The sequence below is a fragment of the Hylobates moloch genome, unplaced genomic scaffold, assembly GCF_009828535.3.
Source record: "Hylobates moloch isolate HMO894 unplaced genomic scaffold, HMol_V3 SCAFFOLD_4, whole genome shotgun sequence".
Taxonomy (NCBI): domain Eukaryota; kingdom Metazoa; phylum Chordata; class Mammalia; order Primates; family Hylobatidae; genus Hylobates; species Hylobates moloch.
Window position 1 is genome coordinate 11,759,349 of NW_026652279.1, and position 14,265 is coordinate 11,773,613.

Below are 14,265 nucleotides of genomic sequence, written 5' to 3' on the forward strand. Positions count from 1 at the left end.
TGGATCACACCTTCCTGAAAACCTAAGCGTCTTTTTCCCCCATTGTTTTTTTTTTTATAGAGAAAGCTAGGAACATTGCCATTTTCCTCATAGTATCTCATGATTAAATAATAACAAGGGAGAATGAACTAAAATGTGTTTTTCCCCTAAGTTGCTCCAAAGATTAAAAACTTCTTAAAGTATATAAATTTTAATAAGATATGAAATATGTACTTTAACATAATCAATATATGTTATACAAATTTGTAGGTTAGCAATTTTTGTATTAGTAAAACCAAGATGTGTGTGTATAATCTAGATATTGTTTCCTAAATGGAATCTCATGGAACATACATTTTGAAACGATATTAATTTAATAATATATAATGGATGCTTTCACAAGTAGCTGAAGTTTCTTCTATTACATCCTATTTAATGGATATATAAATTATGCTATATCTATTTATATATCTATGCATGTATATAGATATAGGAGAGAATAACAGGCAACAAAAGTTTTTGCCTTTCTATATTTCCTGTCGTCAACTTGCATTACTTTTGTCATGAGAGAAAAAAATTATTTTAGAAATGCTATTACATCAATTTTTTTCTAAGAACAAAATTAAAAGTGGCAAGGAAATGTTGTTCGTAAGTTTCCTAGCCTATTTGCATATTTACCAACTCAGTTAGAAAATCATCTCTTAAAGACAAACAAAACAAATAAAAGTGGTGTCAGTAGAAATGGAACCTAACAAACAGTGGATAGTAGTTATTCAAAACTGGCCAATTGTTCTTAGGGGTCACTTAATAAGACTCCTTTTTTGAGTGTTTAGTATATTCCTGGTACTTTGAATGCTCTGTAGTTTGTCCTGAAATCTTACGAGAATCCATAAGACAGTAAATATTATGAACCCCCATTTTACAGATTGAGAAACTGAGGCTTTAAAAGGTTGGAGGCTTTGCCCTAATCTAGAAAGCAGGAGAACTGGGATTCCAGCCCAAACCTATGAATTTTGGAGTCTCTCCTCTTTAATGGAAGTGGCAAGAGACAGAAGAGCATCCCTGTTAGTTCTGTGATTTCATTGTGTAACTATGAAGTCCTGTTAAGACCCAAGCACAGACACACCAACTAGCTCAAATACATGAGGTGTTTACGAAGAAATGTTTTCACAGGCTTGTCTTTGCAACTGCTGCAGTGCACATGTAATCACTGTTGTTTATTATCATAACTGATGTTTTGGTACTTTAGAAATAAAATTGGTCTAGTGGGAATGTCAGCTCCACAACTGTAATGATAACCTCGTCCTGGTGTACTCCTTGGGGAGTACCAAGCACACTGGTAGCTGTACGAGGAGAAACTTATTTTACAAGTCACTGTAAGATGGGTGCAGGGTTAGCCAGTGGCCTGGGAGCCACAATGTCCACACTTCCCTGTGGAACACTACAGACGGTGTTTTCCTTCTGCAGGAAAAGGGTAGGGGCCATCGTCTTTAGGGAAAAAAGGAAGTAGAATGACAGCTGTCATTCAAGATGAAGTGATCTGGTACATCTCTCCTGTTTAGGGCAGGCAGTTTAGCATAGTTGTGAAAGCATGGGTTAAATTGTGGCTCCAGTCTTTCTTCAGTGTGTGACTTTGGGCAAGCTGCTTCTCATTTATTTCACCTGGAAAATTGCTATAATAATAGTACCTGCCATGATACGGTTTTCGTTAGGGCAAAATCTTAGCCTATGAAAATCCTTGAATCCAGTGCTTGGCAACTCATAATCACTCATTAAATGCTGGCTACAAGTATTATTCTCATCACCTATTAGAGTTAATGGTCTTCAATACTATTTTATGCTTCAATACTATTTTAGTGGAAAGAGGACAGTTACTTCTTAGAATCTAACTAAAGACCATTATTGCTTTGGGTAAAAAAAAGACCATGAGTCTCTTTTTAGGTTGTGTTGCATAGTTTTATTTATTTTTGTCTCTCTTCTGTTGCCCTGTTTCCTACAGATGGATGATGTAATCGATGACATCATTAGCCTAGAATCAAGTTATAATGAGGAAATCTTGGGCTTGATGGATCCTGCTTTGCAAATGGCAAATACGGTATTGATAACCTTTTTTTAAGTAGAAAATCTTGAGGTGTTTCCAGGGTTCTGTTCTTTTTTCTTAAACTTTTTTTGTATCTTTGTAACTGGTTCACTGATGAAATGTATTAATAGTAAAGTGGAAAATTATCTCAGGATCACAAATAAGTGACTTTGACATCAGAAATTAAGAAGTTTTTATGAGTTTATGAATAACCCCATGATAAAACTCTACATTCCCTAGAGTCCAAGAGCAGTTTTGATAGGGCATTAGCCCTTCCAATTCCCTTGAAATCTAATGCCCAACCCAGTACACTGCAGCCAAGGGAACCATTGTGAACTGCACTATTCACAGTGGTGCTCTAGTTGGCCTGAAAAAGTTGGTGCAGTTTTTCAAGGTTTTTTCATATTCTTAGGTGATAGAGGGACATTGGAGTTACCCTTTTCCAATAGCAAAATTTATTCCAACTTCAGTTCATAAACAAGTGGTCCTATTCGCTATTGTATGTTACTTGTTTTTCTCTGTAATTTAGAGGCTTGCCTATATTGTTTATTTTCCTTCATTCCTTACATTTTAGTCTTATGTTACTGTTTTACCAAAGCCTTACTGCAGATCTTATTTAGTCCTTGCAGTTATTCTGTGAGTCAAGTTCGGATGGTATCATTGCCCTCAGTTTTAAACTGTAACTAGGTTAGACGGTCTTACGCAAGATTACATAGCTTGGGTGTATCAGAGCCAGGCCTGCTTGGTAGGTCTTTGAATGCCTTCTCCAATCCTTTTCTGTTTTCTCTGAGAGCAATGCTATGAGACTATCATATTCTTAATAACTAGTATTTTAAAGACCAATATTTATTGAGGGGAAAGGGAAAAGGGGAGTTGTTTAATGGGTATGGAGCTTCGGATTTGCAAGACGAAAAATTCTGGAGATCTGTTTGATAACAATGTGAACATACATAACACTACTGAACCATACCCTTAAAATTGGTTAAGACGGCAAATTTTATCCTATGTGTTTTTTGCCATAATGAGATTTTTTAAAGGTACGACTAACTTCCAGTAGTAAATTCCCTTGGCCAAAGGACAAAACAACACTTACTTAGGTATACCAGAATCCTCAGAAAATTGAGTCTTATAGTTAGCATTTTCTTTTCTTTTTTTTTAAATCCATCTTGATCCAATTCTTCAAGTTTACTTCCTTGAACTCATGTGGGGTGAGGACTTCCCTTGAAACCTCAACCTTCTTCTATGATATTTAGAGTTTGTCTACTTTCCACCCATTTAAACCCACCCCCTGATTTTGGAAGAACCAGGTATTCTACCATTGTGATAAAAGTTTCCATGCCATCCTCTCCCAACCTCTTGGAATCCTTGGTTGGCTTCTGTGAAACCTTCCAGCTTTCAAGTTAGTGCATCCCATGAGGCCAACTGCACTTGTCTAGCCATCAGAATCCTAGGACAAATATGAGTAAAACACTTGGGGGAGCATGCCCTGGGGAATTTATAAATATACCCAAAGACATGGGTATATTTACATTTCACTGCTCTAGCAGCATTAATTAGCAATGGCCCAGTCATCTCAAAAGAACTTTGCTGTGAGAGTGGTCATTTTGCTAGTGGTGTTAGATGGGTCCCTGGGCACACTCAAGTGGACTGTAGAATTGACATGATTCTGTAAAATCATTGACTTTTTTTGTAATGGCAAAGACCTTTGATATCATTTGGTCTAACCTAGTACTCAATGCATTACCCTCCTCTTTTTTTTTTTTTTTTTTTTTTTTTTTTTGATACAGGGTTTCATTTTGTTGCCCAGGCTGATCTTGAGCTCCTGGGCGCAAGTGATCTTCCTCCCTCAAGTGGCTGGGATTATAGGTGTGTGCCACTACGCCTGGCCTGACCTTCTCTTGCATCTCCTTAGTATTCTCACAAAAAAATCAAGGCATCCAGCTTCTTGGAAGCCTCCAAAAAAGGATCTGTACTAGCTCACTAGGGAAATAGCAAAGCACAATGGTTAGGATTTAGAGATTTCTGACCAGATCTGGGGTCAAACCCTGAATCTGCCATTTCCTCTGTGACCTTGCATGTTATTTAGCTTCCTGAAACCCTACGTTTCCCCATCTATAAAATGGGGCTGTTATATATACCTATATTATGTGGTCAACTCACTTGATAAAGCATCTGTAGTACTTAGCATTGGAAACATAAGTTGTATTCAATAATGTTATCTAAATTATTAAGTATAACTTATTAATTATAATATCAAATAATATTGATAGTATTTGTTATTCAGCTGATCTTCATTGAGCCCCTATAGTGTATCAAGCTCTATGTTAGCTATCTGTGAGACATATCTATCTCAGGATATCCCTCACAGTAAATAACTCTGTAAATTGCAACATGGGTCCCAGTTCGCTTCATGGAGAACTTTTCCACGTAACACCCCTTCTGAAGACAGTTGTCATGACCCCATATATGCTTCTGTCCTTTAGAATGAATACCTGGCTGGGCCCATGGTTCACGCCTGTAATCCTAGCACTTTGGGAGGCCAAGGCAGGAGGATCACTTGAGACCAGGATTCGGAGATCAGCCTGGGCAACATAGAGAGAATCCGTCTCTATAAAAAGTGTAAAAAATTAGCTGGGTGGGGTAGTAGTACATACCTGTAGTCCTAGCTACTCAGGAGGCTGAGATGGGAGGATCACTTGAGCCCAAGAGTTCGAGGATGCAATGAATCATGCTCATGCCACTGTCCTTTAGCCTGGGCAACAGAGCAAGACATTGTTTCTAAAAAACACATTTAAAAATAAAAAAGTAGATTGAATCCTCATACCTCTTCATTCCATCTACATTAGCGTTGAGGCCTTGTTCCTTCGTTATCTGGTTGCTGCTAAACTATATTAAAGATTAATTTAGCATTTATGAATATGCCTAATAGGTGGCCAGCACCAGGCAAGGTGCTGTGGATGCGAAGGCGACTAAAGGTATGCTTCCTGTTCACGGGGGTTAACAGTCTAGAAGGGGGGGACTCTTTTAGCCCTTGAGGGGAGAAGGACAATTCAGGAGCAGAGAGGCCATCTCAAGGGAATTTCCAGATAAGAAAGATCCTCTGGGCAGAGTTGAATTAACTCCCAGACAGGAGAGGAGTCCCCTGCAGCCACCCTTAGAAGTCACTGACTTTATCCCAGCATCCACTTCTGTTCTATATCCCCATGCTGGAAAGGCTAAATGTGGCTCCATTAGAGTCTTCTTTCAACAAATCTATTTCAGCATTTTGCCATTAGGGGAAAGACAATGTAACTTCAACATTAGGAGCGCAGACTCTGCACCAGACATCTGAATACATACTCTTGACTGAGTGATTCAACCTCTCTGCTTGTGTTTCCTTGTCTGTAAAATGGGGATCATAACAGCATCTACTGCAGTAGAATTAATGGGAGAATTATAAGAGGTAACCCACAAAAAGCATTTAGAACAGTTGGGCCCTGATAAGCTCTCACTAAAAGTTAGTTACTAGCCCTTATTCTTGATGAACTTGGGTTTCAGTTGTCAAAATTAAGAAACAAAGCTCCTACATACAACCTATTAACATTTTAATTTTTTTCCCACAGTAAAGTTTTAATTTAATGTTCTTCATGTTAGGCATTTTTTTCTTTTATTTGATTATTTGAAATGCTTTATTTCAAGTTAACTACTTAGAAAAAAATAAAGTGGAAGGAACACTTAGCGAGGAAACTGTCCTAAGGGAATTGAAGTCTAGAAATAACTATTCTGAGAGCACAAGGGCCCTCTTGTACTATCACAAACAAAGAATAAAAGTCCCAGTTTACTTGTGTTAACAGTGCTCAATTGATATTCAGAGAAGGGGGCCATCCAGAGAGAAAAAAATAATAACATTTTACAATTATCATTTACTTGGAAAAATATTCATTTTGGTGGAGCACAACATTGAAGAACTCAATTCAGACCAGTATGGGGGCATAGACCCAGGCGCATCTTTTTTCAATTTGTTTGTCCAGATTAGACTGTGGCTTTCACCTGTCCATGGTGCAGTTTGTGCTCTGGAAGTGAAATCTTGTCATTTAGGTAAATAGCCTGGATAAAAATCCCACAAAGATGTGAAATATACATGTTAACAGAAGAAGTCTCTTCCTCTTTCTTAGCTCTAAAGGTGTTATTTTGACCTAATTATGTTGTTAACTATATTTATGGAGGAAGTTTTCTAATGCAAAAGAACCAGCCACAGAATCCTTTCTTTAAAATGCATGGCTAGGAGACACATTTTAAATTATTTCCATCAAGCTTCCTTTTAGTAGCTTCAGCAAATAACAGCTGTTGATACAAAGAACATACACCACCATTTAGGACACAGTTTCCCTAATGTGGAACTGTTGGCATTTGGGATGGATAAGTCTTTGTGGTGGGAGACTGTCCTGTGCATTTTAAGATGCTTAACAGCGTCCCTGGCCTTCACCCACTGGATGCCAGCAGCAAATCCCCTGCAGGTGCGTCAACTACCTCCAGACATTGATCCCGGGAAACAAAATTAGAAGGTCTGATTTGGAATAATGACTGGTCACCTCAGCCTTGCAGATACCCTGATTTCTGTTCCTAGATTTGCATAGCAGTCTGGTAAAAACTGTCTAATCGTTGACAATGTACTTAGTACTTAACATGGCAAGTGGTTTTGTTGATCAAAGTGAAAATTAGCTCACCTGTCAAAACTGTAAAGTAGGAATCTAGTACTCCCTAGAAAATTATAATACTGTCTTATTAATCATAGCGGTTACCACTTATTGATCACTGAAGTAGCAGGCACTGTTTCACCTATTTTATCTCTACTAAATCTTATAAAAACCCTGTGAGATGAATGGTTGTCGCTTTTCAACTGGAGACACTAAGCCTCAGAGAACTTGCTTGATATCGCATAGCAAGTTAGTAAAGAGGCAGGATTTTAATCCGGGTCTCTGACTCCTAAGCACAGGCTATAAAGTTCTACACCATTAATCGGTAGATTGGAGTATCCACATTCGGCTAGTAAGCGGCAGGGTTTTTATTTCCTCAGGTCTAATTGGAGATGAATTGAAAGTTGCAGTTTCTGGCCTGGCGCGGTGGCTCACGCCTGTAATCCCAGCACTTTGGGAGGCCGAGGTGGGCGGATCACGAGGTCAGGAGATCAAGACCATCCTGGCTAACACGGTGAAACCCCGTCTCTACTAAAAAATACAAAAAATTAGCCGGGCGTGGTGGCGGGCGCCTGTAGTCCCAGCTACTCGGGAGGGTGAGGCAGGAGAATGGCGTGAACCCGGGAGGCGGAGCTTGCAGTGAGCCGAGATCACGCCACTGCACTCCAGCCTGGGTGAAAGAGCGAGACTCCGTCTCAAAAAAAAAAGAAAAAGAAAAAAAAGAAAGTTGCAGTTTCTGACTGGTTAATATCAGCGTGTTGATACTCTCCCCACCCCCAGTTCTGCTGTTAACGTGGGACATGAGCCTCCAACCAAAAACCTCCATTCAGCAATGGCAAAAACCTTGGCTTTTCTTTCTCTAAAAAGCAGTAAGATGCCATACACAAAGTGCCATTTTAATACTGTGCTTGGCCCAAAGTAGGCACCCAAAAAATGAGATGACCCCCAGCAAAATATTCTGGCATGCTTTCTGCGTCCCACTCCTAATCAGCAAGTATGGGAAAAGCAGCCGAAGCAGGAAATCTTTCAGAGAAGTAGATAGATGGCTATAAGTTTTTTCAACTGGAAGTAATGATGTCTGACCTCAGTAGAGTGCCCAATGAGGCATCTTGCTATAGGGATTTTAATTCATTTCCCTTATTGGTGTGCACTGTCGTCAATCCATGCTAATCACAGCAGTCCTTTCTGTAGTTTCTCATGCGTCTCAATCCATTTCTCACTAGGTATCCCCCACGTTGCTCTTTGTCTCCCCCACCCTGTCCATCTCACTGTCTATGGCAGAAAGCATTCTCTGTCTCAGTCATGTACGTATCTCTTCTTTAGAATATAGTTAGAAAATATGTTCTTGTCCAGAAGCAGCTTAGAATTAGATATCTGTTCAACATAGGTCTATCAATGACTTGGAGTTGCTGCGTATCAGTTGCTATTATTTATCCCTAACAAATCATCATAATAACACAGTGAGTTTTGCATACAATTTGCATATGAAAACCATATTTGTGATTTGCCTTTCTAGAGCAAGTGGAATAATTTTTCTTTTAGCTTATTGCTTTGAATTTTCAAGTCACATTCTTGGTTTGTTAAAACCCGAAGTTTTCCCAAAATCTGGAATTCTCAAAAGATAAGGGAATAAAGCTTTGGAATCCAAGGAGTTACCAGGTATCATGGCAGCTGTATAAGTTTAGTCTTTCTGGTACTTTACAGGGCTGTTTTGAAACATGTGAGTGCCTTTCACTTTGCGTTAAATTGGACAAGAATAAAACTAAACACACACAGAGCAAGGTTGACCCTTAGAAGGTAACCTATTTCAAATAAAACCACCTAGTGAAATGACAGCTGATAATCAAAGTCACGTTTTATCAATTCCTTAGAGGGCCTTGAAATACGATACAAGGGCATTTTAAATGACCACAATGTCTATTTTTGTGCATGTGTATGGGGGTATGTGTATTAGGTTTTATGCATATACTGTAAATGCTGCTTTCAAAAAGGAGCAAAAGAGGGAGTTATATTCTGCTGGTCTGTCTGTCCTCCCTGCCCACCCCAATTCTGTTCAAGCCAGTGTCTGATTCACCCATCAAGAAGTATCTTATTCCATGTCCATTGCCTCCCACCCAGATCTCTTTAGCTAGGGGTTTAATTCATAGAGTATATGTTTAGAAGCCATCACAGAAATAGATGCAATGGTTAACAATGAGGGGAAGCACATTTGACTCGTATTTTGTGGTATATTTTCATCTGTATGTTAGTGGTCGTTGGAGAGGATGCAAGGTGCTCTGTTGAATACGGTTTTTACTACATACTTCTCAGTCACTAAACACTTTAATCACACCTAAATTCTTTCTGAATGTACTTTTCTCAGATGTAGAATACAATTCAATGTGTAATCAAGAAACGGGAGGGCTAAACGACTTAAAGTCTTACCCAGTAATCATGGTTATAGAAACTGTTTGAATCAATCTAGTAATGGTACATGTCTGCAGTGGAAGGAGTGAGGTCACTCAACGATTTCTCCATAGTTACTGTTGCAAACTATTTCAGGGCATGGGAAGGGGGATGAACTTGGGACTTTTCTACAAAAACAGGCCTATGAACTGCTGCAACCAGCTAGTTACCAAGAAATGCACATACACAAGCAAAGGAGAGCTCACTGCTTTAAAACAGCCCATTCCGAACTAGAGGAAAAACTCTGATGCTAGCTTGGGGAAGGCTAAATATTTCTTTTACTTTTTATTTTTTTAACTTTTTTGAAAGTGTAAATTTTTGCTCTCTTTTAAAGTCTGTGGGCTCCCTCTTGTGGCTTTGTGGAAAACTTCAATTTCAAGGAAACGCTTTTTCTCTCTAGCAATAAGGAAATCATTTATTTTCCAATTAAAAAAAAAAACTTTCATTGCTTTTCCTTGTAAAAGAAAAAGAGAGAAGAAGAGGTGGACACGAGAAGGAAGGAACAAAATTAACTTTAGTGGAAAGTCCTATTTGGTGAAAAGGTCATTTTTTATACAGTCCTGTTTTACAATAATAGCCAACATTTCCTGAACACCCACTGTATGCTACTAGTTGTACCAGATAATGCATTCACCACATTATTCATTGTCTGCATGCTCAAAATAAACCGACTGGCTAGTTAGTGTAATCATTTTATGGGTGTGAGACTGTACTTTCCTCCCTCAAAGGGAACTAGTTGAGATCCTGTTAACTCTCTTTTAATATCTGTCAGTGAACGAAAAAGTAAACATCTCATATTTTCCTATTTTAAAAATGATTTTTTTGTATCAAATAATTTTTCTTAAATAAATCCTAGTGTAGGATATAGGTTTTATCTGAAAAAACATGGGAATTGTTTAACAGTTAATTTCTCTTGCTGTTTGTCTCCCTCTAGTTGCCTGTCTCGGGAAACTTGATTGATCTTTATGGAAACCAAGGTCTGCCCCCACCAGGCCTCACCATCAGTAACTCCTGCCCAGCCAATCTTCCCAACATAAAAAGGGAGCTCACAGGTAAACACCTAGTAAATGTGCCTCTTACTGCAGATTTCTGTCTACTTCCTGATAAGACAAAGTTATCGATACAGTGATGTGCAAACTATATCCAACTCACGGACATAACTTTTATAGGTCTCTGCAGTGGTTAAAACATTATGCAATATTTTAAGATGGAGGATTTATACTTGAAAATCCTGTTTTTTTCAAGGAGATCCTTGAAAATCTCCTGAGATACTGGGAATCGGGGCCACCATTACTGCATGTCACCAATCACTGTGTCTGTGGTGAAGGTCCCCTTTGTGTTGGGAATAGTAGGCAACTCTTTCGGCTGTAACTGTCTGCACCCTACCTGATATGTATGTTTCTTACAAGCCCCTAGAGGCATTTGAGTTTGAGAACCCAGATCTGAATTTTCCCTGGACACACATTTGAGCCTACAATTGGGATAGCATAAGAATATATTTCTTACATGTTGAGATGCCTCCTGTTGTCTTTTGTTGTATTGTGTGCAAAAGATTTATTACACGGGGGGGAACAAATTATAAAATGGAGCAATGGATATTATTTGTTCTTGAGGCAAGTGTGAAATTACCTATTTCTCTACTTTGCTTAATGCTTTAGGGAAGGCATTTATTTGGTCATTAAAACATGGCGGAAACTTTATTAGAACTGGCATTCTACCGTGGTGAATTGTATGGCCCTTACTCCACCCCTCTTTTTATTATTTGATCCTTGCATCCTGCAGGATTGGGTGAACAGACTGAGAATATGGAATATGGATTTGGTACAGAGAATTCCTGTTCTAGTCAAGGATATCTTAAAAATTTTTTTTTAGAAAATAAGCAGGAGAAAGATGTTTTTTAAAAACCATGGATTTGAGTGAAAAGAGTAATTAATAAGCAAAAGCCATCCAAAACCAAAACACAAGTAGCCACCCTACCAAAAAGGAAAATTACTGCAAGACAACAACAACAACAAAAGCAAGACTTGTCGGGCAGGCATAGTAGCTCACACCTGTAATCTCAGCACTTTGGGAAGCTGAGGCAGGCAGATTGCTTGAGCTCAGGAGTTCCAGGCTGCAATGAGCTGTGATCGCACCACTGCACTCCAGCCTGGGCAAGAGGAATGAGTCCTGTCTCAAAACAAAGCAAAGCAAAACAAAACAAAACAACAACAACAACAACTTAAGAATCATTGAAGTGGAAGACATGTAAGTCATGCTTCTGTGCGAGGAAAAAAACTAGAAAATGATTTGAATTGAGCGTCACAACTGAAAGAATTCAACTTCTGAGTTTTATAGATATATATATACACACAGATAGATATGCATATATATGCATATATACATGTATGTATGCATATAGATATGCATATATACATATATAACACCCATATAATAAATATATATGGTGTATATATATGCTTCATTGGCTATAAGTTATGCTAAAAAGATTTCTATTTTGAGATAAAATTCTAAATTATGATAGTGTAATGCTTCAGCTATCACTTCTGAAGAGGAAATAACAGAGCTTTCCAAATCCCAAGATTGGTCAAGTAACATGATTTGTTTTTTTTAATTCTGTTTTGTTTTGTTTTGTTCTCTGTAAGGCAAAAAGTAATCTCTCATCCCAGATATCTCACAAGAGTTGCTATGCAAATAGAACTTGCCAATTGCAGTTGCCACCAAATGCCTCTATTCCTATTTTGTTTTTATAGACTCAAGCTAGTAAATAGTGGTTCCTAAGTTATTAGATTATTTCATTACAGCAGGTTTTAACAGAATCTGGCACCAACTTCTGAAAAAATGAGTTCATTCTATGAACTAGTGAACTAGTCAGAAGAGACAGAGATCCAATTTGGCAGGTTTTTTTTTTTTTTTTTTTTTTTTTTTTTTTTTTTTTTTTTTTTTTTGAGACAGGGTCTCTCTCTGTCTCCTGAGCTGGCATGCAGTGGTATGATCACAGCTCACTGCAACCTCGACCTCCTGGGCTCAAGTGATCCTCTCACCTCAGCCTCCCGTAGCTGGGACTGCAAGCATGCACCACCATGCTGGACTTATTTTTTTTATTTTTTGTAAAGACCAAGGCTGGTCTTGAACTCCTGGGCTCAAATGATCTTTCCACTTCCACTTCCCAAAGTGCTGGAATTAAAGGCGCAAGCAACCATGCTGGGCCTCTACTCAGTTTTTATATCAGCATGTTACACAGGCATCAAGAAAGGATCGAAAGCTTCTATGACCTGAAAAGAAAATATATCAGACCCCTGATAATAGAGTATCAACAGCAAATTGACATAGTTTTCTAATTATAGATTTCTTTCTTGCTAGTATCTGTATATGTTTACAGTGTGCTATATATAATTTTTACCGGGTTTTTTTTTTTACCATTTTGTGGAAGCCCAGTTTTCACATATTGTATATTTGATATATATTGCTTTGAAAACATGCAAGCTTTTTTAAAAGCTATCTTTTTTTAAAAAAAAAACATATTTTTACTTAGAGTCAAGTCAGATAAGCTTCCGTATGTTTCGGAAATGAGATATTTTGTAGTTTACATTTTGTGCAACTTCAAACATTTCCAACTTCTAATGACTTCATTCACGTGCACAGCGTGTATTTTTCCCACAGAGTCTGAAGCAAGAGCACTGGCCAAAGAGAGGCAGAAAAAGGACAATCACAACCTGAGTAAGTTGGTTTTACTTATGTTCATGACATTTGATATTAATGTTCCCCATATATCAAAAATGTTTCCAGAGATTCTGTAGAGGAGAGTTGATTTCTACAGCTGTTAAAATTATCTCTTATGGAGGAAAATTGTATTTGACAGAAACCAAGGTATATGTTTTCCCCATATTTTATCTCAGATCACATTGAATTTTGTATATATACTTATTGTCAGTTTCTGAAGAGTTTTTATTTTTCTTGTTTCTAGTAGTGGTTTTCTCTCTTTCTCTCTCTCTCTCTCTTTTTGGTGAGAGAGAGAATTGATCCCCACTACCCAATTATAAGTGCTGCTCACACTGGAACTTATTAACAAAAGGGGATTAGGGGAGCACCTTCTCCAATGAGATTTGAAAGAAAAAGAAAGAAAGAAAGAAACAGATCTGAAGGGGAGTAAATGGACAAGGTAGCCTCCTAAATTTCTGACGTTATTCGTGACTTAAAAAAAATAGTCGTAAAGTATTTAAAATATTTTTTACGTGTTTAATTTACTCTTGATCAAATCTTCAAGTTGTCTCCTATGAATACTTTAATTTTGGTTTAATATAAACAAGTAAGACAAGCTGCACAGATTTTTTTAAAAGGGGATTGGGCTTGGAGGTAGGAAATTGTGTGTGAATTTCTCATCTCATGGCCTCATGTCCTCTGTTTCTTAAATTGATTTTTGAGAATGTGAATGTGGAGTCATATATAAACACTTTCTCCTTATAAAAATGATAGAATAAGGCCAGAGTTCTCCTTTAGTCCCCAGGAATATGCATGTTGGTTTCAATTTGGCATTGCTCTTCCTGACCTATTTCTGTGTATTAAGAATATAGGCACATGCACACCGAAAATAAATCGTATGGATTTCTATATGTTTTAACACAAACGGTATCATATTGTCCATTTTATGTTGATTTTTTTCTGCTGAGCAGCATGTTTTGAAGACCTTTTGCTGTTAGAAATCTCAATCTATCTACTTTTTGAAAACAATTTGCATTGTATTTTACACTGTGTCTGTATGATATTTAGTAATTTCCCAACTGCTGTGTGTTTATGTTGTTTCTAGTTTTTTCCTATTATAAACAATGCCGCAGTTAACATTTTTATATGTGTCTCTTTGTGTACAAGAAAGTTTGTTTCTCTAGGTTAGAAACCGAACTGAGAAACAGAACTTCTGGTCCTGAGGGTGCTGGTTTTTCTTTAAGAGCTACACCCTTCCTCAGTTCTCATGTCAGGTGTAAGAAGCTCTCTTTATCTTTTAACCAAAAGAGATAAACTATTATCTCCAAGGCCTCCTCCACCTTCTAAGTAGTTTTACCCTAAGATATTTCTTGTTTTAAAACA

At 37.8% G+C, this 14,265-nt stretch overlaps 1 protein-coding gene across 5 annotated transcripts in view; it reads left to right on the top strand.

Moving 5' to 3' along the window:
* Positions 1-14,265, top strand: part of MITF (melanocyte inducing transcription factor) — a 232,824-nt gene that overhangs the window by 203,578 nt on the left and 14,981 nt on the right. For 3 of the 5 annotated variants that reach the window (XM_032149482.2, XM_058437152.1, XM_058437153.1), the window contains exons 5-7: positions 1,979-2,074; positions 10,115-10,232; positions 12,844-12,900. In XM_032149482.2, coding sequence (XP_032005373.1) covers positions 1,979-2,074; positions 10,115-10,232; positions 12,844-12,900 — 271 coding nt within the window. Of the gene's footprint in view, positions 1-1,978; positions 2,075-10,114; positions 10,233-12,825; positions 12,901-14,265 lie in introns of all 5 variants that reach the window. The other 2 variants (XM_032149481.2, XM_058437151.1) reach the window with 1 other exon arrangement.